General features: G+C 39.5%; 2 protein-coding genes and 3 long non-coding RNA genes across 6 annotated transcripts; 3 read left to right on the forward strand and 2 right to left on the reverse strand.

The window, feature by feature from the left end:
* Nucleotides 1-332: 332 nt before the first annotated feature.
* On the reverse strand, nucleotides 333-27374 carry LOC124351068. The gene is made up of 3 exons (XR_006921353.1): nucleotides 27221-27374; nucleotides 5761-5775; nucleotides 333-344 (listed from the first exon to the last, which is right to left on the reverse strand). It is a non-coding gene; the product is annotated as an uncharacterized LOC124351068 (long non-coding RNA).
* On the forward strand, nucleotides 16629-18341 carry LOC124351067. 2 transcript variants are annotated; one of them, XR_006921352.1, is made up of 7 exons: nucleotides 16629-16756; nucleotides 17000-17097; nucleotides 17276-17351; nucleotides 17518-17563; nucleotides 17743-17800; nucleotides 17961-18034; nucleotides 18201-18341. It is a non-coding gene; the product is annotated as an uncharacterized LOC124351067 (long non-coding RNA). The 2 variants fall into 2 exon arrangements; XR_006921351.1 differs by having other exon boundaries at nucleotides 16630-16756; nucleotides 17279-17351.
* LOC124351069 lies at nucleotides 16972-17264 on the reverse strand. The gene is made up of 2 exons (XR_006921354.1): nucleotides 17187-17264; nucleotides 16972-17122 (listed from the first exon to the last, which is right to left on the reverse strand). It is a non-coding gene; the product is annotated as an uncharacterized LOC124351069 (long non-coding RNA).
* On the forward strand, nucleotides 19912-23357 carry LOC124351065 (protein ELYS-like). Its single transcript, XM_046801829.1, has 4 exons — nucleotides 19912-20002; nucleotides 20064-20564; nucleotides 20626-22962; nucleotides 23031-23357. Exon 3 carries the CDS (start codon nucleotides 21115-21117, stop codon nucleotides 22081-22083), a length of 969 nt encoding a protein of 322 aa, XP_046657785.1. The 5' UTR covers nucleotides 19912-20002; nucleotides 20064-20564; nucleotides 20626-21114; the 3' UTR covers nucleotides 22084-22962; nucleotides 23031-23357.
* Nucleotides 25102-25849, forward strand: LOC124351066. The gene is made up of 4 exons (XM_046801830.1): nucleotides 25102-25248; nucleotides 25317-25515; nucleotides 25578-25754; nucleotides 25821-25849. The coding sequence occupies exons 2-4, from the start codon at nucleotides 25390-25392 to the stop codon at nucleotides 25830-25832; spliced, it is 315 nt and encodes a 104-aa protein (XP_046657786.1). The 5' UTR covers nucleotides 25102-25248; nucleotides 25317-25389; the 3' UTR covers nucleotides 25833-25849.
* Nucleotides 27375-27740: the final 366 nt, after the last annotated feature.

Genomic DNA, 27740 nt, shown 5'->3' on the forward strand with positions numbered 1-27740 from the left:
ATTTCCGTCGTATATTTACCGTTACGCTTCAGTTGCGGAAGATAGTGGATCTTCTGAACGGACCGCGATATTTCTTCTGAATCAAAAAACAAACAAAATCAGCTGCTCCGTAGAAACCCCGTTAACATGGCCGCTGTAGCTTTAATTAAGAACTCCTACAGAAACAAAACCCTGTAAAAATTTTTAGACGTTTACATTAAAGAAGCAATAAAATACGTGCTTCACCATCCAGACTACGAGGATTCCGTCGAAGGAGAGGAAGAAAAATTTAAAATTTACCTGGCGATTAGTTTATTGATCAAGAAATTTGTAATCAATAAAATTGTGCCCCTTACCAAGAATAACTGTTAGATCCCTATTCTAAGCTTGAAATATTGCTTGGACAATGAAGACAGTTCGGAAAATGCGCCAACTTACACACTTGCTTCTCTTAGTACTGGATCAAGCGGAAATATTGCGGTTCCTCAGCACGTCAATTTCTCACACCATTTGTCGTCTTTTGTAAACTACAACCTGTACGAATTTGCCGCTTTGGTTGATATTGTCAATAAAAATACCTCGTCGTCAACAAAAAACAATAATTCACTATTTCAAGATGGCCTTCAAGACGATCAAACTCCTCCCACCAATCAATGCAACAGGGATCGTCAATCAAATGGTACCTTCAGCCTCACAAATAGTCACCTTCTCTTTCTTAGGGATGAGGCACGTCTCCGATCATAAATTAAAGTGCCTATCCCCTTTTATGTTCCAAGACCTCCTCCTGCTGAGCAAGTAAAGCTATTGGAACCATGGAAACTTCAAGCTAGAAAGTTCGCCCAATATTTGTGGTCCTTTTAAGTTCTTCTTGTTCTCTTTGGTTGGACTTGGAACAAGTTTTGTACCTTTGTGAGTCAACTAGAGGATGAAGCAGATTTTCTTGGAGCAAATTTTATGGAGCGTGTTAGAATAAATTAATAAAATAAATTGCACATGGTTTAAACACATCAAGTAGTGAAAGAGTAGCCGTTCAACTATTCCGCAGTCGGGCAGCAACGATTTGGGGTATACCAGATGGATCATCTTCACTTTTTTATGAGACACGCTACGACGAGAATAACAACACTTCTAAAGACACCATGATAAAAATTTAGCTACCTTAGCACAGCTAAACATAGATATAGATGGAGCGGGGCAGCAGTCATAATCCTACGCAAAAATCTAATTTCCAAGAACTACAATTCCTGAAAGCCACTGAAGAGGCACTGAAGAATGTTATGGGAGAAATTAAAAATGCTGCCTTCCCTTCGTCAAATATTTTTTTAGATGCTATGATTCAAAATTTGATTCGACTTCATTCTGAAGTAAATTCTATCACATCACATCCTTCAGAAGTTGAGCCCAGACTATACTAAGAGGCTGACGTGCAACAATAAAATTGATTTGGCGAATCTTTTGAAGATTGAACAAGAGATCCAAAAAATAACGTGGACACCAATATCCCAGAGGCCGATCCTAATTTTACATTCCTGATTTTACGATCAACTACTTTCAATCGATTACTTGAACTTCATTCTAGATACAGGGAAAGATACACTAAATACTTTTATTCTGGGTACAGGGAAATCACATTTTGTAAAATGACTAAAGAAGCTGCAGAAAAATTTGGTTTTACGATCGCGTGAATAGCTCCTACGGTAATGCTGCAAGAAACTTCCTTCTGGAAGAACCATCCATAGCCTCTTAAGATTTTATATTGGGAAAAAGGCAAAAATAATGGGAAGATAACAATTCTTGGCTGATGTGACGACATACTAGCTCAATCTCCTCCACCAGCGATTAGACATTTCAACAGCAATTCAATTAAATTCAATAGCTGAACGTAGGATTGAGCAGTATACCAAGTCACACATCTCATTTTATTAAGCAATAAGTTTTGGAAGCAGTTTATTGGGAAGTATATGTGACCGTGGACTTTCTTCATTTCACCGTGACAACTTACATGCCTGGAAAATCTGAGGCCCAGTCAATCTGGAAATGGAAATTCACAGTCGTTCTCAAATAATGCCGAGGCAAACGAAATTTTTAGAGACTTCACTGCCAAAGTGAGGTGTATAGGAAATTCCGATCCGGAAATCAACGCTCGTGTAATTGTTATGCCTCACTATGAAAATGAAATTTTAATAGGTTTTTGGTACGTTCATTGTTAACAATTTTAATTGCCAACTACTTCTTACTGAAATAATGTTTTCCATTTTAGGTATAATTTACTTTCGGAAACAGGTAGTTATATTAAAGCAGGATTCATATCACTTGCATGTATGTTGACTTTAAAGTGTCGTACGAATCAGAAAACGATAAAAATCAGCAGTAAGTCGTGCTTGGAAAACTACAGATCAAACGTACCACGAACTAAAGCTAGAAAAAAAAATAAAAATTATTTTTCTATGGAGGAAACGAACAAATACAAGATTAAATAAGGTATAACAGTTGGAATGCATTACTGCATCACCTTTTAAATTTCTCGTGGTTGACCTAAACACAACCCCAACACTTCCTTTACAGGTATAAATAATCGCCCAACAAACACAAATAACTATCTTTAACTACTCACCTGTACCATCATGCCAACAAGATGCCACATTTATCATCATCCCCGCATATAATATTTATGTTTTAGATAGCTACACTTATTTTTCTGATCTCTTATCGTTGTTTCCTTACTATGCAAATTTTTCCTTGTTATGCATTTTACAAATATATGTTCTTTTTTATTTGAATTTTTATAGGTAATCATCATCATACGTATTCCAAATATTTCTTGTGCGTAAAATAAAATTTTTGCTTTGGAGGCTTTTTCCAAGTAAAAAAAGGCCGTAAACTTCTCGTAGTTATTTCTTTCGATGAAGTATTCAAGACTTAGTTGGCTTTTGATGGCTTTTCATACACCAGTACCAATCCAGTTCTCAACCGGGATTAAATAGATCATCACGACGATGCAGACCCAGAGTCCAAGACCCGATACTGACATCGCTGAATCCCCGTTTTGGCAGACCACGCCCTAGATTTTATGGCTAGGCAACTACATGAAAACTAGATTCAGCCTTCTGGGGTATTTGCCTCTGCTGGTGATTCGTCTGGCGACGACTTGCATAGATTGGTCGTCACTGTCATCATTTCGTTTAGAGGCTCGTGGCTTACGAATATTGACTGTTGTTAGCGGTTGGACGTCAACCAATATGAAATTTTTTGAAATTGGCTGGGGCGGCAATATTTCAAAAAAGAAATGAGGAAAGTGTTAAAAATAGCTTAGCTCATCCCACAATGTCGAACAGATATTTTGTGTTACAATATCCCCCACACGCTTTTAAGTGCGTAAGAAATCAAATGTACAATCACTCTGTTGTTCAGGTAGTATAATTTATAGATTGATAATTTGACATGTACTATCATACCTATTATTTCCTGGTTCTTCTACTTTGTCTTTCTTGTACGGGACTTAAAATAGGGTTATGTGGGTCAATTAGAGCTAAAAAATAGCAATATAACATGTATGGTACAACATGTATGGTTTACATTGCCATGCCATATGGGAAAAACATTGTTAATTACATCTTGAAACTACTTTGCTTTATCATATGTTTGTTATTGTCTTCACTTTTGAGTATGTGACTTGACGGCAATTTTATTACTAATATGACTTCTTTCATCTCAATTCTAGGTCTCGAAAACAAGTTAGAATGAAAACAGTTTGCTTTGAAACAGCTAGATCTTTCGATAGAAGAATTTTGGACCCATTCTTGTTTTGGTGACGATTAACTTTATACGTTATTTGATTTAGCAGTTTAACCTTCACATTAGACTTATTCGTGTCACAATTTATTTTTATAGTTTCGACAACAATGGGCATAGAACTTTCCCATGGACTTCATGTTCACAACACAGTTGCTCTATGGACTGCGCAAGTGCTGATTGACTACAAGCGTTAGAAAAACTCCATGCAAATAAGATACAGTCCAGTATGTTGAGATATAGCAAAATGTACTGGGTTGCCAAACCCTAGTTGCTGTTTAGCACCCTCCTTCTCTCTGTGTCGCTCCGCCATTCTGCCTCGCTACTCGTTCGCGTTTCAGCTCTCTCTCGACGGCAGTCTGTGACTCCGTTTATTCTCTCATATATTCAGTGTCTCTTCTACACTCAGGATTTTCCCCATTCATGTAAGTGTCTCATAACTCTTGATACACGTTCAATGTGCCCAATACAGAGAGATAGAAATCAGTCTATTGTGTATATTTCTATCACAGTACATCAATGTGTTAGGATTCATTTTGTTGCCACACCTTGCCGGAGAGAAACTCTACATACATGATTTTTTCCTCGTCCACACTTTCAAGTCTATACGTGACTTCATTGCAAAATTCATGAAAAGGGGCACGCGAATGACGCGAGTTCAGCACAAGCTTCCTCAACCTCATTTTCTGTCGAAGGTCGAAGGTCTTAAAGTAGCTCTCGTCTTAAAGTCGCTCTCTCTCGTCGGGCAAAAGTTTTTTTCGAAATGGTAACCCTAAAATTAGTTTTAACTAATTCATTTTAACTTTTAACCCTAAATTCAACTTTTAACTTTTTTTTTCTCCTCTAGGATGAAATTCGGAACAACTTGGCTGTCACGATTGGCGCAGCAGCCACCATGGCCAAAGCATTTTGAGCTTTGATCAAGGTTATCTACGATTTCGTCGCCTCGGATCTCTCAACTGCTGCGCGCCAACTGAACATCATTTACGCCAGCTTGCTGGCGATTGAAATCTTTTTGTGTCTCGTCATCAGCATCATTGACATCGATGAGGCGCCAAACCCACGGCGCTTTCGTTACATGTCCTTCTTTCTTGGATTTGTCGAGTTGTGCGTCCTGACTGTCAGAGGTGTCATGGACATCATGGACGCCAATGGGGTCTTCTACGGAATCCGTGACGAAAGTCACAACGCGACCTCCTCCATTGTCGGATAGTCTCCCTTTCTTGTTCCTCCCTCTTCAATATGTCAAATGTGTGATAATCTTTAATATGTCCACAACGACTCATACGATTCAGAAAATTCGCAATGTGTAACATTGATTTATGTGCTATGTTTTATGTGCTATGTTTGTTCTTGTTCACGAGAATATAATGAGTTTTCAGTGTGGAAAAAGTGCATCTTGAACCAGTGTCAAATTATTTATCCATTACAACCTGAGGCCCCCATATTATTAGGTCCTAACTCTGGTGTCCACTGATCCTTGTTGGAAAGTTGGACATGGTCAAACCTGTTTTGTGGAAAATTTACCGTGAAAGAATTGCAGATTCTAAGCTCAAGAAAGAATTTCCAGAAAAGATGAATGAAATTTCTTGCTCAAGGGAAAGGATTGTGACTCGACAAAACTGAAGTTGAGCAACCAAAAGAAACCAAAAGTGGAGCAACCTTCGAAATTGACATTTCTGTCAAAGACTGTTTCTATGCATTAAACTTGGTAAGTTAAATCTAAAATTAATATTTACTGATGAATTAAAACTAAAATAAGCAAAAAAAATTTGATTTAGGAAAATTTTTTTGGATTCGCCAAAAAAGATATTTAATCTGATCTTATCTGATAAGTTAGTGTTATCAAATCTTCCGATTATCTCCGAATGCAGGATGTTGGCATCTAGTAATGAAGTGATAGTCCACACCTGGGTTGGTGGCCACTCCCCTGTGCCTCCTCGCCCTCCAAACCCTCTAGCGGTTGGTAAACCAGTGAAAGACTTAAACACAACACAACGACATCTGGAGTCCAGAATGAATACACAATGGGAAAGATTGATGATTCCGAATCATTGATTCGTAACACTATAAATGTTGTTCACTCCTTTATCGGTTGAGTAAGGTTTGGACAGAAGCGGCTGTTGCGCTTTTGTACAACATCGCTAGGGTGCCAACCGTCCTTGACTCGTTGTATACCCAATCTAAAAATCGGCTCTTCCATTTAAGTGTTGACGAACCAACCCGACCAACACTCGTGACCCACCCAACTTTGAAATTGAGTGGGTGACTTTGGATCCGACTTTGGATTGGGTATACCAAGAATCAATTGATCACATCGTATTATCACACTGTACAAGAAGATACGTCTGCTTTATGGCACAGGACAATGAATACGCTAGGAATCAAGCAGAGCAAAAAATTTTGTTCGGCAATAGGCAACAGGGGTGCGCATTATATTGTCATCATACTTAATATAGTAGGAACCAAAAGTATCCGGAATTGTTTACTCTCCCCCATGATTTTCTGAAACAAAGGGGTTAGTAGGGATGTGGGGGGAGAGTTAACAATGCCGTAGACCCGGTAGCAGAGCACAGCTCTCATAAGTGGAATTTCTGAATTTTCAATTGTTTAAACCAGGCGAGACAGGAAAGCATTAGTTGCGAATGTTTTATGCCGGAAACCCTTGTTAAGGGAATTCTGCTTCTAACGAAATATCACTTATTAAAGCAAATTCATTTTGCTACGAAAGTAATTTTGAAATCTATTGTGTTATTATGTTCGTTGTAAACTCAAGTTCTTTTGTTGGGTTTTCGATTGTTATTTTAAAGTAAAGTTCCATGTTTTTAATTTAACTGCTGGGATAGGGATGTTACGATCGGTTTGGATAAATTTTCGCTTTCAACATTTCGTCAATTCTGTTCTTAAAGCCCATTCATAGCCATACAGTAAATTGAAGAGGCAAGTTGGATCATGGTAAGGATGAAATGGAAGATATTAAAGAATAGACCTACAGTTTTTAGACTTCTCGTGAAGTGAATTGATAACAAGTAAGAACAATTTATCGTTACTGCTGGTGTTTGGGGCTGTTCTGGTGTTAAGGGCTGCTGGTTTTTTTCCCCTTGTAATAATGTCCATGGGATACTACAAGAAGGAAATTATTATGGTATATTAGTACTAGTACTACTAATACTATATGGTACTAACGTCGTTCGCTCATATAGGGTTCATTTTTATCAAACGAGTTGGTTTGTGTCTATCAACAGCAAATGGTTCTCAAGTCCGAAGAAAAAGTTGGAGCAAGCTGTTCAAAAAGAAGTCGATTTTGAAGCTTTGTGGAACCTGAAATAAAAATATTAATTCAAAACGGTAATTCCACTAACAGTAAATCTATTGGCTATCCTAATTATTTATCTATTTAAAAAAATAATGTTGAATACCTTTACAAGGTAAAAAGTGAATTTTCATTTCAAATTTAATCATCTCAAATTTATTCACATCATTCTTAATTTCCATTCGAGTTACTAGAGTCAGTTGGTGTAGAATTTACTCTCGTGTGTCAATGAATTTATGCAAGTTCCAAAAATGAATGCTATTGCTGCCGCAAGGGTAGTGAGGAGAGACTGCTCCTTGACTATTCAACTGCTGCCTGGGCTTTCGGAGTTTTACACTATGCACAAGAATGAAATGGTGAGTCGGAAAAGTTTAGTGAATGAGTAGAATACATTTAACAACATCCCAGCAGTGATCAAAGATCTCACAAAGTCCAGAATTATTTGTATTATTTAGTTACATCCATCCAAGAAGACACCTCCAGCCAAAAAATTCAACTGCGTATTAAATGGCAACTGTTGAAGTAAAAGCAGATTACAAGTAGATCGAATCGTGAAGAAGTCACGTCATCTTGTCAAGTCCAGGATTATTTTTATCATGATCTCATATCCTTTCTATGAGGACACTTCCTGCCAAAAATTTCACCTACGTATTGATCAGAAATTGCTGAAGGAAAAGTAGAATATAATTATAAAGTGGTTTGAGGTTGCCATCTTGGTTAGTTTTTACCCCCGGTTTGGTGCAACCTCAACCCCAAAAGCATTGACGTCTTCCATAAGAAAAGTGTACGAATGGAAAGACAAAGTGTTTGTCCCTTTTTTCCTCCCCATTTCCACCCCGCGCGCCTTTTTCTCCGTTAAACAGAGAAATCGCGCGCTTATGAGGGGGCGACAACCCGGCGTGGGTGGAATGGGTGGAGAAGAAAGGGACTAGAACGGGCAATAAAATAAAAACCGTTTCCAATTCAGGATTGACTAGATTAAATATTACGCGAAAAATCTGAAAATGAAGAGTGTTGTTCAACTTGCAAAGTTCTTCATTTCAGAGTTTTCCGCGTCTTCCTAGCTCTACCCGTTCATTAGTTATTCTCCTTCAAAGTACCCTAATTTGTATGGAGCACTATAGCGTGTTTCCAAACTTAGGGATCCATTTTAAACCTACCTTCCCCTTGGTAGGAAAAATCTGAAAAAAATTCAGCTTCGCGATCCGACGAAAATTGGATTTTTCGAATCGCCGAGAAAAAAAGCTAAACGCCATAAGGTTCTCTCTCGCACGCGCGCGCGTTTCCAAACTTTAGGTAGGTACTGTACTTTAACTGACTAGACTTGTCGAAAGTCCAAATTTTAATATTTTCTTGTGTATATTCTCTCGTGGGCTCTCAATGCCTACACAGTGCACGGTAATTGTTATGAATGACTGCACTACTATGAATGACTACAGTGAATATATTGACTACAAGGGGCAGCGCGTTATATAGCAGCGCGTGGTATATCATATTACATTGCTACGGGATACACGATATATATATATCTATTGGGTGTATATGCTAGAGCTACGCTACATTCACTTTCCTTTTTTTTTAATTAAACATATTAACTATAAAATTGTCTAAACGTTTGGGAGGTTGTCGCTGTCTCTCTTCGGTCTCGTTAATTCTTTCGGAAATGTTGGTTCGGATTTAACTCTCGTCGGTCGAACCAATTCATTTGGAGGCGGGTTACGTACAAGTGCTTCCAATAGTCTAGCTGTGTTTGCTCTGGGGGAAAAATGCTTCTCGTTCAATCGACGGTATCTTGACTCGATCGACGGCTTTTTTTATCATCTTCATCAATCTTTCTACTCCGCCATTGGTTTGCGGCCATAACCGAGTGACTCTTCTGAGTTTGAAATTTAAATCTCTAGCAAATTGATAAATCTTAACTCTGAAATGGCGGACCGTTGTCACTTTTAAGGGTCAATCCACGCCGAACCGTCAGATGTTGGCCGCGGGTAAGTCACTGATTTTTTTTTTAATTTTGACAGTGGATTTATATCGTTATGAAACACTGATTTACAATTTTTTTTTTGTTTTTGACAAGTAGTTTTCGAGATACAGCAAAATGAAAATCAATTTTTTTCATTTTGCCATAGAGGATTTTCTGGTGACGTGTTGTTTTTTTAATCTTTGTCCCTATCAATTAACTTTTTAAATTTAAATATAAGTTTCTTAAACAGTTTTTTCCGAGCTTTCGTTTGGTGTATTTGTTTTTTTTTATTATTATTTCTAAGTACATTAAAATAGCTTTAAAGTGTTTAATTTGTGTAATTTGCGTATTTTTTGCTTAATTTGCGTGATGTTTGCTTTTTTTGCTTAATTTTTTTATTTTTACTTAAAATTTGCGTGTTTTGCTAAAACTTGCTTATTTTGCTTAAAATTTGCTAAAAATTAACCTCTTTCGGGCCAGGGCTGGATCACCGCGGTGATCTTGCTACCGTGGTACTACCGTGCGGTAGCGGTAAAACCGCGCGGTAGTACCGCACTACCACGTTAGTTTTCAAATTACCGTGCGGTAGCGGTAGTTTTCCACGCCATCTAGCGCTGATTTTGTAAAACACAATAGAAAAACAATAGATGGCGCTCTAATTTTTCTGGAGCAATTCATCAGGCCTCTGTTGGATCACCAATCTTTCACGTTTTTAGTCCAAACAACTATAGTTATCCATTCTTAAACTTTCTAATTGACATTTGCGAATGAAATTTCATGATATTGTAGGTCAACTTGAATTAAATATGAGCGGCGTATAAGCGCCTAGCGCCTTGAGTGAGAAGAACGCTTGTTTTCCAGAAGCACGCGCACGCGTTCACGGCTTCTGAAATAAAACGTCGCACTTCCGTACTCCGCTCTCTGCATGGTTGGAACGTTTGTTCTGCCTTGCTGGAAAGATCCATTGTACCAGTGAGCAGTTTCCTGAATGATTTTTTATTTTAAACCGTTTCGTTATAAATTAAATCAAAAATTAACTCGAATTTATTTAATTACAAGAATTAAATCATGCGAGGATGTTTAATTAAATTCGTGATTTAAACAGTTTAAAACACAGTGAATCACGGATAAATAATAAAATTTTAACAAGACGAGAAAATCACACAAATGACAATCTTTTTGCCAAGATAAATTTTAAAAAATGAATTTTCATAATCAAAAAATGTTTGATTGAATTTTTTGATTGATACAATACTTCAAAAAAATTATTTCTGATTTTGATCAAAATAAATCTTGATTGCCACTGAGGAATGGGTTTTGAGATCCAAATTAAAAAGAACATTTTTAATGAAAGTATATCAACTCTTCTACAGTCCCCTCCATAAGTATGGGATCACCCCGCGCCGTTCCATAAGGCGGCGTGTATTTTTCTAGTTGGTTTTTCGGGTGGTAAAAAGTGAAAAAATGACATAAATTCACAAAACTTGGAATTTATGTCATTTTACCTCTTTTGTTTTGTCTGAATTTTTTTCAGATTTTTTCGTTCGTGGGATAGGCCTCTAAAAGTGGCTCCGAAAGTATCGGATCACTCCGACGCCAACCATGTTATCTTATGACCCGAACTTGTTTTTCACATAGCTTTTTATATATTTAATTTTTAAGAAGGAATTTTTATTTTCAAACCGTGTATACACTACCCTTTCATAAACTAACTGTGAGTTTTGCATAATGATCCGAATTTTTTTCGAATTTTCCCAGATTTATTCGTTTCCCAAGTTTCTGAAATCAGAGACTGCAGAAGACTTCATTTACGGTTTACAACCTCTATCAGCTGGCGTAGGCAGGAAAATTAGTGTCGTTTTTATACGCCCCTTAAGTAAAAAAGGTAGCAGAGCGCCAGTGGTGTATAAAAACGACACTAATTTTCCTGCCTACGCCAGCTGATAGAGGTTGTAAACCGTAAATGAAGTCTTCTGCAGTCTCTGATTTCAGAAACTTGGGAAACGAATAAATCTGGGAAAATTCGAAAAAAATTCGGATCATTATGCAAAACTCACAGTTAGTTTATGAAAGGGTAGTGTATACACGGTTTGAAAATAAAAATTCCTTCTTAAAAATTAAATATATAAAAAGCTATGTGAAAAACAAGTTCGGGTTATAAGATAACATGGTTGGCGTCGGAGTGATCCGATACTTTCGGAGCCACTTTTAGAGGCCTATCCCATGAACGAAAAAATCTGAAAAAAATTCAGACAAAACAAAAGAGGTAAAATGACATAAATTCCAAGTTTTGTGAATTTATGTCATTTTTTCACTTTTTACCACCCGAAAAACCAACTAGAAAAATACACGCCGCCTTATGGAACGGCGCGGGGTGATCCCATACTTATTGAGGGGACTGTATATTCCGCTTGAAATGGATTTGAAACATTTCAACATTTTCATTTGCAAAAGAATTAAATACTACCGCAGTACTCGCTACCGCTGCCGCGGTAGTACCGTACCGCGATAAATTTTTCTTTTTTCAGTTACTGCTACCGCGGTAGCGGTAGTTTTTTTAGACTACCGGGCCCTGCCCTGTTTCAGGCAAGGTGTACGAAAAATTTTTTAGTGGTAATCCTCAATATTCTTTTCATGTTTTGTTTTTTCATCTCTCTACTTCTCCAGCCTAGATTTTGCTTTGATCAAACAATAGAAATGTGGAAGAATGTACTTGGGCTAATCACAGAAAACGTTAGCATTTCTTTGCTTATGACGTGACTGATTGTGTCGCCTTTAGCGTAGTATAAGACTAACAAAGAGCCTGAGCCACTGAAGTTTAGTCCGGTTTAGTCCAATTACGAGATGATTGCGATTGCCCTGCAGCCTATGGTTTCGATTTCTGGCTCATAGGTGGCAGTACTTGTATGAGTAGGCCGACTTATTATACTCGCTCCGTGAATTTTTAGTCGCATAAGGCTTATTTAGAGTTCTTATATAATTTATTTCCCCTCGATTCCCCCTCACCAGTGTTGCCATATCCCATAATCTATACCTTTTCTCTTTCTCCCTCTTCCGTTCAAGGGAAGAAAGAGATTTAGAGATATGGCAACACTGGTGAGGGGGAATCGAGGGGAAATAAATGGAAAACTTATAATTCGTGTTTTCAATTTCGATTTCATTACTATAAATGAAACTTGAAAAATGTGATCTTATGACCACACATAGAGCTAATGCAGTTCTTTTTTTAAGAACTTTCCCACCCTATAATATTACGTATATACCGAATGACAGGCCTCCAAAGTAAGCCCATTTCCTACTAGGCCTCTCGGCCGTACGGATACTTACGCAACGCGATAAAAGCCACATATCGCGTTGCTGAAAAATTCTAAAAAAAAAAATCACATGAAACCCCACCCTAATATTACCCTTAGAAAAAATTTTATGGAATTCTACCGAGATTCAATTAATGGGAGCGTTTTGAAAAACGCGTTTTCCCTATTGATCCTCTCAGCCGTACGGATACTTTCGGTACCCACTGTATATACACTATAAAGTCATGTTCGATTAGTAATTTTATTGCCCTAGTTAATTTTTCGCTTATTTTTCGCTTAAATTATCAAAGCACTAGTAATGCAGTGCGAATGTTAGCACGTAAAGCAAAATGATGTCGACAACTGTCGTCCGAACCTGTAGTTGGTGATTGATAAAATCGCAACTTTGGCTTGTTGCAAAACTTTGGTTGGGGTAAGTGGATTTCGAATTGAATAATGAAAAGTCAGTTAAATCGATACCGGTAATGATTTGGTATTTTCATTTTTCCATAGCAGCTATATATAATTCCCCATCCCAAGAAGACATTTTTAACAATGCAAAGTAAAGGACGAGAAATAGGCTACTTAACTGTAATTAATTAGAAAATGAATATGAAAATTCTATTACGGTCCCAGGCACTGAGCCGCCAGTAGGACTGATTTCACTAATCAAAGTTCCGCCACAAATTGAGGAACCTCCTTTTTTCTGGGCAACCCATATTTTGAAATGCTTACAACGGCTTACAAGTGGTGCGATACAAGTGGTGCGATCAATCTTGTGACGGACCGCTGTCCGCTGAGGAAAATCAATCACGAACACCGTAGACAGCGAAGAATATGTATTCTCGCCCCGGAATCACGGTACCAGGGAACACGCGCACCTTACAGTCGATTCGATTAAACTCAAAATTAAGCACAAAAAACTCTCGATTCGCCGGAATGTTCCGGCCTCGTTGAAATATCTGGATCGACTGCCCGCTCGTTTTCTTCTCCTCCCCCGCCACCGTTGCCATATCATGATTTCTTTCATCACCTGTGCCGATGCACAACAAATCTTAATCTTCCTAGGAATTCCATCCGGCCGGAAGAAAAAGCGGAAGAAACGACAAAACCGCGCAAAACCGAAAGAAAAGGAAACAGCACTTGTCATCGTCATCGAATCACCGGTAGTCCAGCCGCCAGTTCAGCCATTAATCCAGTCGCCGATCCAGCCGGAAACTGAAGTTGTTGCTCATCCTCAAGCTGTTCCATCAGTTCAACAGCAGCCGAATAAAGCTGCCGTTTCAACGCCGGAAGTCAGCGTGTGGACCAAGCGAAGGACGAGCGTCAAAGTCACCAGTTCCGGCCAGCAGACGACGTTGGTCGTTGACTTTCCAGAAAAAGTCATCCGCCAATTTGGATGGGACCATTCAGAAGAACCAACAGAGGCGGACTCGGAGTTGCATCGCCGACGACACTTTCAGGTACAGTCTCTCCTCCTTTAGTGAATGAACCGCCAAAATTTGAAATCGTTTTAAACTTCAAATGGTTACAAATTCAATTCAACGACGGACGTGTTGACCTGAATCTCAATTTGTTGTTGTTGTCGATTATGGAATCTAATGGTCGTCGCCAGAATCCGTTGGCTGCCTCAGCGTAGAAGTCTTCATCGAGGATCGATCGACGCATAGCGGACCCTTCCAGCTGCCCGTCCGGCCGGCCACGACTCTGCTGGAGCTCAAGGAACGGATGGCCAATAGTCCGCACGGCGTCAAAGTCGAGTGCCAGCGATGGATTCTTGGCCGTCGTCTTGCCAACGATCAGCAGGATCAGCTGACGCTCAAGGACTACGACATTTTCCCGTCCAATATCTCACTTTTCCTCTACGTTCTCGAGAACAATCCGGTGCCGCCAGCAGCTCCTATTCAACATTTGAAAATCAGCAGCCATTCTTCACCTTGACCGGCGGGTCCAGCTAATACTCAAATTGAACCCGCCCGACCCGATGATCCAGCAGCAGCACCGCATCCGACCAGCAGCAACAGCAACAACGGAGCAATCTGGAAGTATTACAATTACGAGGAGGATCGGTACAGCGAATGCGAAGAAGAGGAGGACGACGAGCCGCTGGAAGCGACGGCCAACAACATGACCCAACCTGCTAACCCTCCACTAACAACAACAACCAACAACACCAGCGCAACGGATGAACAACAACCGCCGGCGGAATCTGATCGCGGTATGAAAAAAGGAAACAAATTCAATTTGATTCTTTATTCCTGCGGATTAAATGACATTTGGATGAATTGATATTAGGAGCGACTGTCGTATCGGATCCTGCGGATAATAAGCGGCCGATGGATCAACTTGATTGGCGGGCAATGACCAAGACTGAGCAGCCAGAGTTTAAAGTGGATTACAAGAGACTGGTGGACCTGCTGGACGGAAGCGACGTCGTGACTAACGCCGAGGCTTTCGACTGCCCCGTCTGTTTGATGACCGTTCCGGCCGGAGTGGGCGTCACCCTCAGGGAATGTCTCCACAACTTCTGCCGGTATTACTAATCTTAATTTTAATTTTTTTCAAATGAAGTAAATTCAAAAAATGTCAATTATAGGCTATGTCACAGAGATTGTTTGGCTCACGTGATTGAATTTAGCGACGATGCGACCGTGACCTGCCCATACCGCGACGACCATTACGCCTGTGACGCCATCCTCCAGGAACTCGAAATTTAAAATGTATTTTTAAACATTTCATTAGATTAAAATTTGATTGCAATTGAAATTTTGGTTCTAAAATTTTGGGGAAAAATTTGGTGGGCGCCAAATTGTACGAGAAACATTTGGAGCGTTCGATGCGGCTGGCCGAAAAGGCGATGGCCAACACGTTCCACTGCCAGACGGCCGACTGTCCCGGCTGGGCCGTCGTCGAGGCGGACAACGTCAACGTCTTCCGCTGCCCAGTCTGTCGCCAGAGCAACTGCCTCACCTGCCAGGCCATTCACGAGGGCGCCAACTGCAAGGAATTTCAGGATCGAGTCAACCAAAGGGCCGAGACGGACGACGACGCCAGACAGACCAAAGAAATGATTGACGTGATAAATTTAAAAATTGTTATTTATGATTGAATTTAATTATAATTGGAGAATATTTATAGGCGCTGGTGGCCAGCGGTGAGGCTCTGTCGTGCCCGCAGTGTCAGGTGGTCCTGATGAAACGGTGGGGCTGCGACTGGGTCCGCTGTTCCGTCTGCCGGACTGAAATCGTTGGGTCACCAAACTAAATCGCTGGGGTCCAAAGGTATTAGATAATTAGAATAATTTTCTAAAGGAATTTAAATTGACTTGAGGGAATTGATTTAGGGCAAAGGTGACACGAGCGGCGGCTGTCGCGCGGTGTGGCGTCGACGGCGTCAAATGTCATCCCCTCTGCAATTATTGCCATTAAATTGTCAAAACTCTTTTTATTCTCTTAAAAATCTGACTCTGAACGTAGTAGAATGAAACTTTATTTCGCCGAGTCGTGTGCATTTGAAATTTGATCGACTTGACTGTGATCTACTCATTATTGTTGATTGCAAATTGTGTGTAATTTTTTAATCGACGTGTGCTTTTAGCATCATCAATGAGTGAGCCGATAATGACATGTTTTGAAAATAAACCAAAAACTGATCATGCAGTCAATGCAATGCTCAGCTATTTATGCTCTCATTGATTTATTCTTTTATCTTTTTCTATCTAATGAGATGTTTATTTGGCTTATTCGTTTGCCCTTTCGTCGTTTTCACGGATGCATTGATTTTTGTTTTGAATTTGGGCGGGAAGATGAGCCGAGTGGCAGAGTTATAGATGTCCGTGGCGTCACGTATTTCATAATATAATGACTTTGTTTTTCATCATCTATAGCTCTGTTTGAAATAATGCTTGAAATAATATTTTTACATTTGAAATAGGTAATGCTGTTTATTGCAATGAAATAAAATATAATTTTCGAGTGAGTTTAAAATCATTGCCATTAATTTAGATTCAATAATGTTTGTGAATAAGAAATGTAGGCTAAGTTTGATGATGTTGCAATTGTTTTTTTTTTAATTCAAAAGCATAAATACAATTAACAAATATATATAACGATATAACTATGAACTAGTAATTAAATTCTAAATTTTTTAGTTGTCTTTTAACTGTCATTAACTCACAAATATTATTTGTTCGTAAAAGAAATAATAACTGAAACAAGAAAAATTAAATGACAACTCTTCTTTACCCGGTCTCCCTCTTTTCCACTCCCCATGTGTTCTACCTTTCTTCAATGGGCAACAATGCGACATTGCTCTTCAGGATCACTTGGCGCAGCTCAGCCGAGATGACAAGGTGTCAACATCCTGTTGGCTGTTGCAAGTAGCCCTCAAATGTCTAGTGTGGGGTGCAGAAAATATGTAAGTTGGAAGATTCTCAAGTTTTTCTTAATTTTTAATGTAAACCATGCATTTGTAGGTTGATGCATAGTTTTTATTTTAGTAAATTTAAAGTTTAAATTTATTATGATGACAACAGGAGTTACCATTTGATTCTCTTGAAACATGCTCCTTGGCTGCATTTCTTGTCTGAATTACATTAGTTTATGTATTAAAAATGTTTGTGGAAGCTTCAATTTACTCATGTGTATGTTGACATTCTAGGAGGAAGTTTTGTCCTATATACTTGTAAAGGGTGCTTTTCACAAGAATGGTCTTCAACTTTGTCGTAAGGATTTACAAAGCTGAAATTCAAAACTCGGGTAAGCTTGGTTTTGTCGTAATGAACTTATGCATAATAAATATGATGAGAAATGTTGCTTATGAGTCAGAATTGTCTTGGATTATATACCAGCAATGGATTCCTGGTACTGAAAATTTGAATTTTTGTAAAATATTTTGAAAAAAATTGCTTGTATTTAAAAGTGTAATGTTTCTTAGCAGGAGTGGCCAGGTGGCGGCAATGATTCCAGTTTTTGGCTGGATTTGCTTCAGTGGTTGGGTTTCTGGTTGACAGGTAAATCTATAGCAAATTGTTACTTTGTTACATTTTATGATAAAACTTGTGCTGCATTTACCATGAGCAGTCTACCTCTAAGAAGACCTGCTGATTCATTGAATTTGTTATTTTAAAATGTGTTGACTAGCTTGAATTAAGCTAGATTTGTTTTCTACCTTGGCAGGTCTAACCAAGTGGGAATGATGGAATCTTTGCTGCTGGAGTTATTGGTGAGTAGTTTCCCTTTATATATATGTAGGCCTATTTATCATGATGAGAAATTTTGCTTATGAGGTTAAATGTCTTTGATTAAATTTTAAGCAATGGATTCCTGGTACTGAAAATCTGTTCATAAAAGTTGTTTTCACAAACTGGAGACTTCCTCTAATTAGCAACTGTGTTTTTGCAGGAAAAACATTTGACATCTACACTTTCTTGGGGATCTATACTTCTGCAAGTAAACCAAGGTAATTAGCAGGCTTATTTTCATCCTTCTTTTTATTGTATGATGACAAAACTTGTGCTGCATTAACCATGAGCAGTCTACCTCTAAGAAGATCTGATTAAAACAAAGTAGATTCTTACATTTTTACAAAGTATCTTTACTAAAAGGCTTATTTTCTGTAGGATTCGTTTCAGCTGAGGTGCATTATGAATATGAAGTCGGCCCGTAGAATGTGCTTCCTTGGGTCCGTGTAGAGGTAATTTCCGCATAATTCACATGATAGGATGTTGACGTGATGAAAACGAGTTACCGTTTGATTTCTTATGAAACTCATACTTTGGCTGTAAATAACTGATAAAGCCAATACTGTCAGTCGTAACGTTTATTCATTATTAGTAGATTGACAACCTTTTTTATTGCAGACCCAGTTCGCTACGATGTTCGTGTCCGCTGCAGCGATGGAAAATTGTGCAAGACTTAGACTACATAGATTCAAGTTGCGTTTACATTTTACAGTAGATTGTCTATTATTATGGTTAAAATAAACATTATTGGTACAAAAATTTTCGGGATCTTTTTCCGTTTCTTATTATTTGCATTATCTATAATTGTTATTGAAAATTATCCTTATTTTACCTTGTTTGTTATGATGCAGAGTTAAACTTTTTTTTCAATATTTAAAAATATTAAAAAACAAGTGCTAATCAGCAAAAAAGTAATTATCAGCATTAGGGCAGCCACATTTTCCCCCCTAAGAAGCCTTTTTGCCATAGGCAATTTTGAAAATTGTATTTTGATAATTTTGATAATTGTAATTGTATTTTGTTTGTGGATATCAGTTTACAAAACGTGGGTAAACGTAAGATGTGTAAAGGAAATACTTGAAGTTCTCTCTTGTTTTCAAAACTATAATCATAACTAGTTTGAATTAAATCGAAAGGCTTTAAAACTAATTCGAGAATATAGAGTGGACTGAGCCCGTCGATGTGAAGTCTGCTGTGAAATTCTCGTCTTCACTGGTGAACTCGGCAGATAAAGAATGTCGAAATATTATTCATGGATCTTTAACTGGTAAGGATAATGTCTTCTTATAGATGTTACCCAAAACTATTATTCTGATTTTTGTTTTCAGAGTCCAACTTGGTGTTTGGTTTATGTTGTGTCAACAACATACAGCAGAGTGCAGATTAGACATTTCCAATGTCCACAAGGACAAGAATTTGAAATCACTTGTGTAGCATGAATTCCAAATTAAAATCTTGCCCTTGTCGGTTAGAGTTCCAATACTGGCACTGCTGTAGCTCTTTACAATTATGTCACGTCAATGATTTTAAATTCTTGGAGTGTTTCTCATAAGGTATAGTTTAGTTGAGATTCATTCAAATACTTTTATAAATCCTCTTACTTTTTTATACAGGTCACTTGCATTTGTAGCATGGAAATTCAAAATGCGAGTTACAAGCAATTTTTGAAATCTGGCTGCTTTCTATTTGCACTGGGCACAGAAGAACGAGGGTCATGTTATGTCACTGGCCATTGACCAAAATTTCAAGTTTTGTGCTGGCACCAATCAACTAGATTTGAATATTGTTCACTATGTCACACCAGATGACATTTTACAAAAACAAGTATTTTTCAAACCTCCAGTGGTTTTGGTCATTCCTCTCAATGACTCCATGTACAGGTAAATTCACAAAAAAAAATATTTATTTATTATAATATGTATTCATATTTATTTTTGGTCATTTAACGGTTGGTAAATTTGTTCTAGAGTCTATGCTTGAATCTAATGCAGTGCTGAGTTTACAACAAGAAGAAATTAGTGCAACAGAGGTTAAATACATACCACAGAATCAAACCCTATGTGTTGGTTATAATACTCGAGGAGCTTTTCAAATGTTTAGCCTAAAGTCATTGGAACTAGATTTTAGTGGCTTTGCTCAAGGTAGATATAATATGAAATTCTTTTCAAAAATACAAATTATCTGATGGTTCCATTTCTAGGTTGTAATAGCGAGCAACTAGGAAGAATTCTGGATTTCGAGTTTTTGGAGCCCGACGATGACCCACGACATTTTCGCTACCTGACTGTCGTAGCGCGGAAATCGTGCGAGGCTTATGCTGCCCCCTAGCTTTACTCGCTGTCCTACGTAATGAAAGAGGTAGTCTCTGAGAGACTTATTTTATATGAAGATCTGCAGTACATAACTTTGGATCCTTGATCGTAAGTCAACTTATCTTGTCAATCGTTGAATCCAAAATCATTTAATCTTTGACTGTTGCAGCTTCCCAAGGATTCCGATGAAGAGAATTTCGAATTATTGACATGCAAAAGTCTTGCCTCGTCAAGTAGCCATGGCAATCCGAGAGCGACCACTGGTCATGGCCTTTGTTATTTCGCCATGACCTGGAAAAGCGGAGTTTACTTGGCCATCTTTGACCTGAACCAATGGTACCAGGCCCAGATGTCCCCTCGATGGATCTTTGACGATTCGTCTCGAATGTGTCCTTTTATGAGATTCTACCAGGCCCAAACATCCGGGAGCGCTCGTTCGGTCCGACAAAAAGTGTGGATTCAACCGTCCACGCTGTCCATCTTTCATCGATCATCCACCACACCCACCGAAGGATTCTTTTATCCATCGGCACTGAGTTTCCGTGCCGTTGTCATCTGTCCCCAAGAGTCGGAAATTGTTTTATTCTTGGGTATCCAATCGTTCCTTCTCCAAAAGTTATCACAAACAGGTGCTCAAGTTCTAAATCACCTTCACCGCTTTTACGTTCAGGTATAACTTTGAATTTTAAATTTCTGTCCAAGTTTAACATGATTTTTTTTTTTACTTTCAGGCGATGAAGGCAGGTCTGACACCTACCGAGACCGTCGCGCCCCACACAACACAAATAACGGAAGCTTTATTGAACATTGGTCTAGAGAACAACTCGAGATCTTTCTTGGTTTCCTGCATCAAGGAGCCAATTTGAATATTGGGGAGAAATGGGCATGGCAGAAAGTAGTCAATCCACAAGAGATTCAAACTTATCCTCCTCCATCACTGTACGCGTTGCTTTCGGCTTATTTGCGTCCGGATGTGGATGACGGAACCAAGCATCGACTTGTGCAGTACGTTTCTATGGATCTGACGTGGATTTTCGGTTCCCGCACCAATTTCGGTAACATTTTGCAGCACCTGGTGACCTTCCCGTCGACCTACTCGCTTAAGCCCAGCATGATGAGCCATGGTGAATGAGCCATGGTGACGCAAGCTTTTTGGCATTTGAATCACCAGAACTTCGACGACGCTCTCAGCATGTTTCTGGATCCTTTGGGTACACACGATGGACATCACCAATGCGCAGCAGAGGGCCATCCTTCGTTCGTTTCTCTACCAGGATAAGCGTCGTCACGCTCTCAAATACGCCACTCTGCGCCAGCCAGTTTGTCCCGAATTAGAAGACATTCAGCTCCACCTGACGATCCTGATCGCAAACGGATTGATCAGCGACGCCCTGAGTTACATCAGACGCAACAAGAACCAGCGGAACAGCGTCGAACTGATGCAGCACCTCCTCAACGGATGCCAGGAGATGCGAAAGATCAGCGTTCTCCTGACTTTGCCTTTGTCGGATGAAGAAAAGGATCACGTTACGAATTTCTTGAAACAGAGCAGAAATTTCGACCTCCAGGAAGCTCTGCTCCTCTTTTACATCCAACGGTGCAAATACCCCGACGCCATCGCCTACAGCCAACGTTTGAACCAAATGTGGCCGGCCCGCGACGCCATTTCCAGGGAGCGCTGCAATCGCCGTGAAATGTTGATGCAAACGTTGATCGGCGCCTTACCTCCCGCCACCTGCAAATTAGCCGCTATCGCAAATTCACGACCCACGTCCTCGTCGACTTCTTCCGGCGGTTCGAAATTCTCGCCACCGCTTTCCGTCGCCGTTTTACCGGCCACTTCTAAAGTTCAGTCGACTGGTTCAAATTTCTTTCGCACGGTGATTGAGCAGTCCCGAGCCACTTGGCTCATTGAACAGAAACTTAATCAAGAGGTTCAGACTCCGTTGAGACCCAGGAAACGCAAATTTGACATGCCAGTGAGCGGATTGTATCCGGATGAGATCCAACTGGAAAAGACTCCCTTCTTGTGCAACATTGTCCAGCCCGCACAGCGCAACATCACCCTGGGCATGTCGCTATGTTTTCCGTCTCCTAAAGGTAACGCAGACTCTTCCTCGATGGATATTACTTCCGTCGCTCAACTGGAATCGGATATCAGTCATCCGAAAGAAGAAAAACGACCATAATTATCTCTGTTTCTCAAAGCAATTGCAGCTGTCAAATTCCAATCTACAGACGGAAGAGTCTCAATTCATAAGTTTCGAAGAAGACAGCGAACCTCTTCCTCCTCAACCTTCTCTTCCGGAAGTTGCTCAAGCAGAAGTGCCTGAGGAAATCGTCCATCCACAAGAAGAGATCCTTGCTCCAGTAGCCGTGGAAGAGGAAGATGTTGTCGATGATGTAAATGATGTCGATGATGGTGAACCTTCTGATTTTGGTATGGAACTGACGAACTTGGAGGCTACATCCATCCAGCCTTCTCAACTCTTTACTAATCTCGAGTCTCATGACCGTCGTCATGGAGGATGGCTTCGAAAGGGTAAAGGCAATGACGTTGACGACTCTGGACCCCATCGCCGACGTCGAGAAAGAACCTGCGTCATCTCTTCCGATTCCCACACTGCAAACGAAACCTCAGCAACAAGAAGCAAGTGGATCGTCTTATAGTGATGAAATCAAAATTGTCTGCCTGGGTTCCAGCAGGGACGAAGAAGCAGCCAGTGCTGAAGCGACTGGCCAAGTAGAAGTAGTAGTAGTGGCGTCCGGTCGTTACAACCTTCGACGAGGTGCTAGTAGACGACCTTCCGAGTTGGACATCATTTCCGAAGAAGCCGCTGCTGCAGCAGCTGCGGAATCGGCGACTTCCAACAACAAGCGAAGTCGAGAAGAGGGTTCAGAAGAAAGCTCAGACCAAGAAGAACAAGCTGGTCCGTCTCAGTAAGAACCAGTTGAGGAAAGAGATGGAGATGATGGTGAAGAGTCGAGCCAGAAAGCGGCCCAACCCAAGAGGGTGGTTTGCAATAAGAAAAGAAAGACCACCAATAAACAGGAAGAAGAAGGTCGGGGTGAGTTTTTTTTTTTTTTTTAATGGATTATTCTTTTAATTTAACTTAATTTCTTCATATTTGTGTAGAAGAGCTACGTTTCTCTCCCACATCCCGACCAGCGCCTTAAAATCTCTCGAAACGAGATACGGTTATCATTGCTCGAACTTCGTCGGTGCGACGTTCGATACGACTGGATAAATAAGAATTGGTACATAAAAAAAAAGGAACATAAATCGATTACTCACAAAACAAGAAAATAGGAGAACCAGAAAAGAGATAACTTAATTTTTTTCATTATTATTTTAAGTCGAATTTTCCCCTCCTCCGCCTACCTGTTTAGTTATCGTAAATCATAATATTATGTAATTGACTGTATCATTCATGAAAGTGAATAAAATGATGAGGTAATGAAATTCATATTTTGAAAAAAAAAGGCTTCCATGGTAAAACTATAGGTGGTGGTTTCGTGTGTTTTGGGCATGTTTCAAGTGTACTGTCTCCATGACAACGGGGGGTTTCAAGCATACCAAACAGTTGAGTGTATTTGTTAGTGGTCTGGTGGCCTGCGAACCATGAATTGAAATCACGGACGCACGAAAGGCTTTTTTATTTATGGCATGGAAAACCCTTAAACTCGACGTGGAAGTTCCGATACAGTTCCTTTTGGGAGCAGCAAAAACCAGTGAGCAACAACAGCACTCAAGGTGGTGGAGACGGCGGAATTACTAACTCATCATCTAGACCCTTAACGAGAATGGTAATTTATTCGAAGATTTGAAATTGTTTAACGAAATTAAAAAAAAATATATATAATTTTTTTTTAAATACTTAGGCGAATGAATACGGAGTACAGAAACCAACCGCAGGAATTATGTCAGCTGGATTTGCACAGCCGATTTAAACTAGCTAACGCAATGCGGGTTTACAGCTTACAATTACGTACGATGACCCTTTATTTTACATGATCACATTATATGATGATTATTTCAAATTTCTGAATAGAATGCGGCTGCTGTTGAACGACCAACAAGTCAGCAAGGACTAGGAGGATTGAAAACAGCTTCAAGAGGTCTCCCACAGAGGCAAATACAAGACAAGTCTTATTCTATGATTTAACAATATTTAACAAGCAATCCACCACTCAAGTGCACCAAATCCATGGACCCCACTTTTTTTCCCCATTCCGCTATGGGACCTAAAAATCTGAAATAATTCAGGCATATCCAGTTTTTTACTCCGGATTCACCTGTGTTTGCAGAATTTAAAAATTCCCTGCCGTTCGGGAGATATTTAATGTTAAAGTTTGGGTTTTTTCAAATTTTAACAATTTTGGGGGGTCTTTGGTATCGCTTTATGGGTAAATGCTAACTTTAAAAAAAAAAAAAAATTCTCCCAAAAGTTAGCTCGTTCATCCCTCAATACGAATCCAAAAGGAATTTACATTCTAGATTAGATTGGCCGAGTTATTCCCAATCTAGTAAAGTGTAATTTTTACAAGTTTCCCACCAAGCCTAGTCGCCATTTTTTATCACTCTCCCTCGCGTTCCTGGTGGATGACAGCCGAAGCATACGAGTTCTTTGCACCTCGGGCTTCATATATCCGGCCACTAGACTATATGAAAGGGCCTACAGTATGTCCCCCGGTCTAAAGTGAAGGCCAGGAAAGCGTAGCTTGAGCTGTCATCCGCCAGGAACGCGAGGGAGAGTGATAAAAAATGGCGACTAGGCTTGGTGGGAAACTTGTAAAAATTACACTTTACTAGATTGGGAATAACTCGGCCAATCTAATCTAGAATGTAAATTCCTTTTGGATTCGTATTGAGGGATGAACGAGCAAACTTTTGGGAGAATTTGTTTTTTTTTAAAGGTTAGCATTTACCCGTAAAGCGATACCAAAGACCCCCCAAAATTGTTAAAATGTGAAAAAACCCAAACTTTACCATTAAATATCTCCCGAACGGCAGGGAATATTTAAATTCTGCAATCACAGGTGAATCCGGAGTAAAAAACTGGATATGCCTGAATTATTTCAGATTTTTAGGTCCCATAGCGGAATGGGAAAAAAAAGTGGGGTCCATGGATTTGGTGCACTTGAGTGGTGGATTGCTTGTTAAATATTAAAAGAAAACTGTTCTAACCAAACTTTCTCTTGTCAGATCTGGGTGTTTAGAGAGCCCAAAATGGACGGAAGTGAATGCCGATATGGCCAAACTCACTAAAGGGATTGAGAAAAATAACCAGGAATTGCAGAGTCTACCGTCATTGGAAAAGAGGGTCAAAGAAATGGCGGCGGAAATCATACAGGTATTATTTCCCTATTTTCATGGTTCTGTTTAACATCCAATGAAAAATGTTCTTTTGTGACGAGGAAGATTTGCAGAGTCAGGCTGTCGATTTAAATTTACTCCAAGAAAAGATCGACATCAGTAGCGACGCCGCGCTCAAATGGAGATTGAACTTCAATGGTTACTTGTCCAGAACGAACGAGAAGCTCACGAAGCCGAAGATCTTTTCGACGTTGTCACAACAGTCAAAGAAAAGATTGCAGCCTTAGAAAGTGAAATACAAATGGTGAGTTCCTGTGTATACTAAATAGCATTTGTCATGTTAACTGAAATTTGTCTTATATTTAGGAAAACGACAAAGCTGAGAAATTCATCACGACCTTAACAACAGGAAAGCAGGAAAAGTACTCTCAACTGAGGACTGAACAGAACATACTGGCCAAAGAAGTTGAGAATACAACCACACAATTGAGTGCACTGGAAACTAGGGCTCGGAAACTGGAAGAAGAACTACGTCCATTTCCTGTTAGTTGATTTTGACTTTCAATTTCTTAACTTGTAAATGACTTATCCCTTAATTGCCAATTGCAGGCGAAAGAATAAATGTTTCGATTGCGCAAAACTGTAGTCGAATTGGAATTCATTCAATACAAACACGAGCAAATGAAAGAACAAAACCTCTTGACCCGGAAGGCGAACGAGCTCAGCTGGTGGCCAGTGTCAAGAGCGATCAAGGGTGACAATGCCGAACTGGCAGCCATGGAGGAACAAATCAAGGAGCTGTTGAGCGAGACGGAATAAGATTGTAAAATGAACTACAGGAAATTGATAATGTATGTTACATTTTCTAAATTTTTCTTTAACTTTTCTTTCGACTAACTTTTAATTTTCCATTCAAGACATTCGCAGATAGTCAGAGCGAACGAGGTCCGTAAGTACCGAGACTTGAGGAAACGGGAGCAAGTCATGGACGAATTTTTGAACTGATGGGAAGACAATTACGCTGGTGAAATCGACCGTCTGAGAGAGTTCGAGACTCACATCATGCAAACGTTGAATAAGGTTGGCAAACAGCAGTCGCTAATGCAGTTGGTCCCAAGGTAAAGTTTCATTGTAATTGCCATTTATTATTTACGACTAATTTGGCTTATCTGTAGCATTTCGGAATACTTGACGGCCAAAGGAAGACTACCTGGTGAAAGAAGGAGAATTGGAGAAATCGCGTGCGACAGTTAAGATTGCAAAACAATTTCCAAACAGGAGCATCGTCGGGCACCCTGCGGCCACATCAGCTCACGGTCCAGTCCGTCAGTTTAAAATAGCTGTCGGTAAAATAAAATAAAATTGAAAAAAGAAACTTGTACGCAACAGAAAGAACAGAGAGACACGACGCGGTATATAACTAATTAACTATATACTATATAGTCGAGCATAATGTGGGAAAAGTGGTAATAGAGCGCCGCCACTGTTTCGAAATATAGTATTATTTTCCTTTTTTTCTTCTGTTGTGTGCAACAGCTAAATAAAAAAAATTTCTTCTCTCTCCCCCCTTTTAACTGGCAACCTTTTCAAAAGACAATAAACAAGTGGAGAGAAGAGTGTAGTAAATAGCGTGCTATAGTGCCTTCAGTTCTATTATATGGTCACTATATATAACACAGCCAGCCAGACCATCAGCAGGCCGTATGGCACAACAACTTGCTCGTTTGTTATACGAGTGCATTACTGGGCTTTTAAATTTGCCGCCCGATATGTGGGAAAGAGATTTGGGGGCTCACCATTTAAGACGACAACATTATCAATTTGGATACCATTTATACAAAGCGAATGAAGAGGCCGATGTCGTAGGTTGTATAATGTAGACATTAAATAGAGGAAATAAACGGGGGGTCTATTGAAAGTTCCAACATATTTTGCGTGGGAAATTCAAATCGTAAATGCAATCCATGACGTGAGCGGATATTTTTTTTATTCGATCCGGATATATAAACCGGGGGTTGGCAACTCCCCAGAATCTTCGTACACCCTGGTCCGCCCTGGCCAGAATATCCCTATCTCTCCTCTCATAGAATCTTTCGGAATCTCTAGAATCTCTCTAGAATCCCGAATCTTCGTACACCCAAGTTGTGAGTTGCCAACCCCCGATATAAACATGGAGCAAGCATGACAGAAACACGCCTGAAAAAATCCCACGTAAGAAATTTTGTGAAAAAATTTAGTAATTCAAGTTATTGGGCTATTAATCTAATTAAAAAAATTTATAAAAATAAAAAGTCTCGGGAGGAGTCGACCATCAGTTTCCCATCAGTGTCGCCTTCAAGTTTCAAATTTCTATTGTTTGGTAGTGAGCTACGAGACTTAGGCCTACAACTGAAAAATCTTTATATGTTTGTTGAAAAATTAATTTTGAAATACTATTTACGTTTGAAAAGGGAATCGTAAAATTCTTTTTGAGATACAATAAAAGGGGATAGTCAATTATAAAATGGAGCTATGGAGGATACATAAAAA

This window comes from Daphnia pulicaria, chromosome 7 (genome assembly GCF_021234035.1).
Source record: "Daphnia pulicaria isolate SC F1-1A chromosome 7, SC_F0-13Bv2, whole genome shotgun sequence".
In the NCBI taxonomy this organism is placed as follows: domain Eukaryota; kingdom Metazoa; phylum Arthropoda; class Branchiopoda; order Diplostraca; family Daphniidae; genus Daphnia; species Daphnia pulicaria.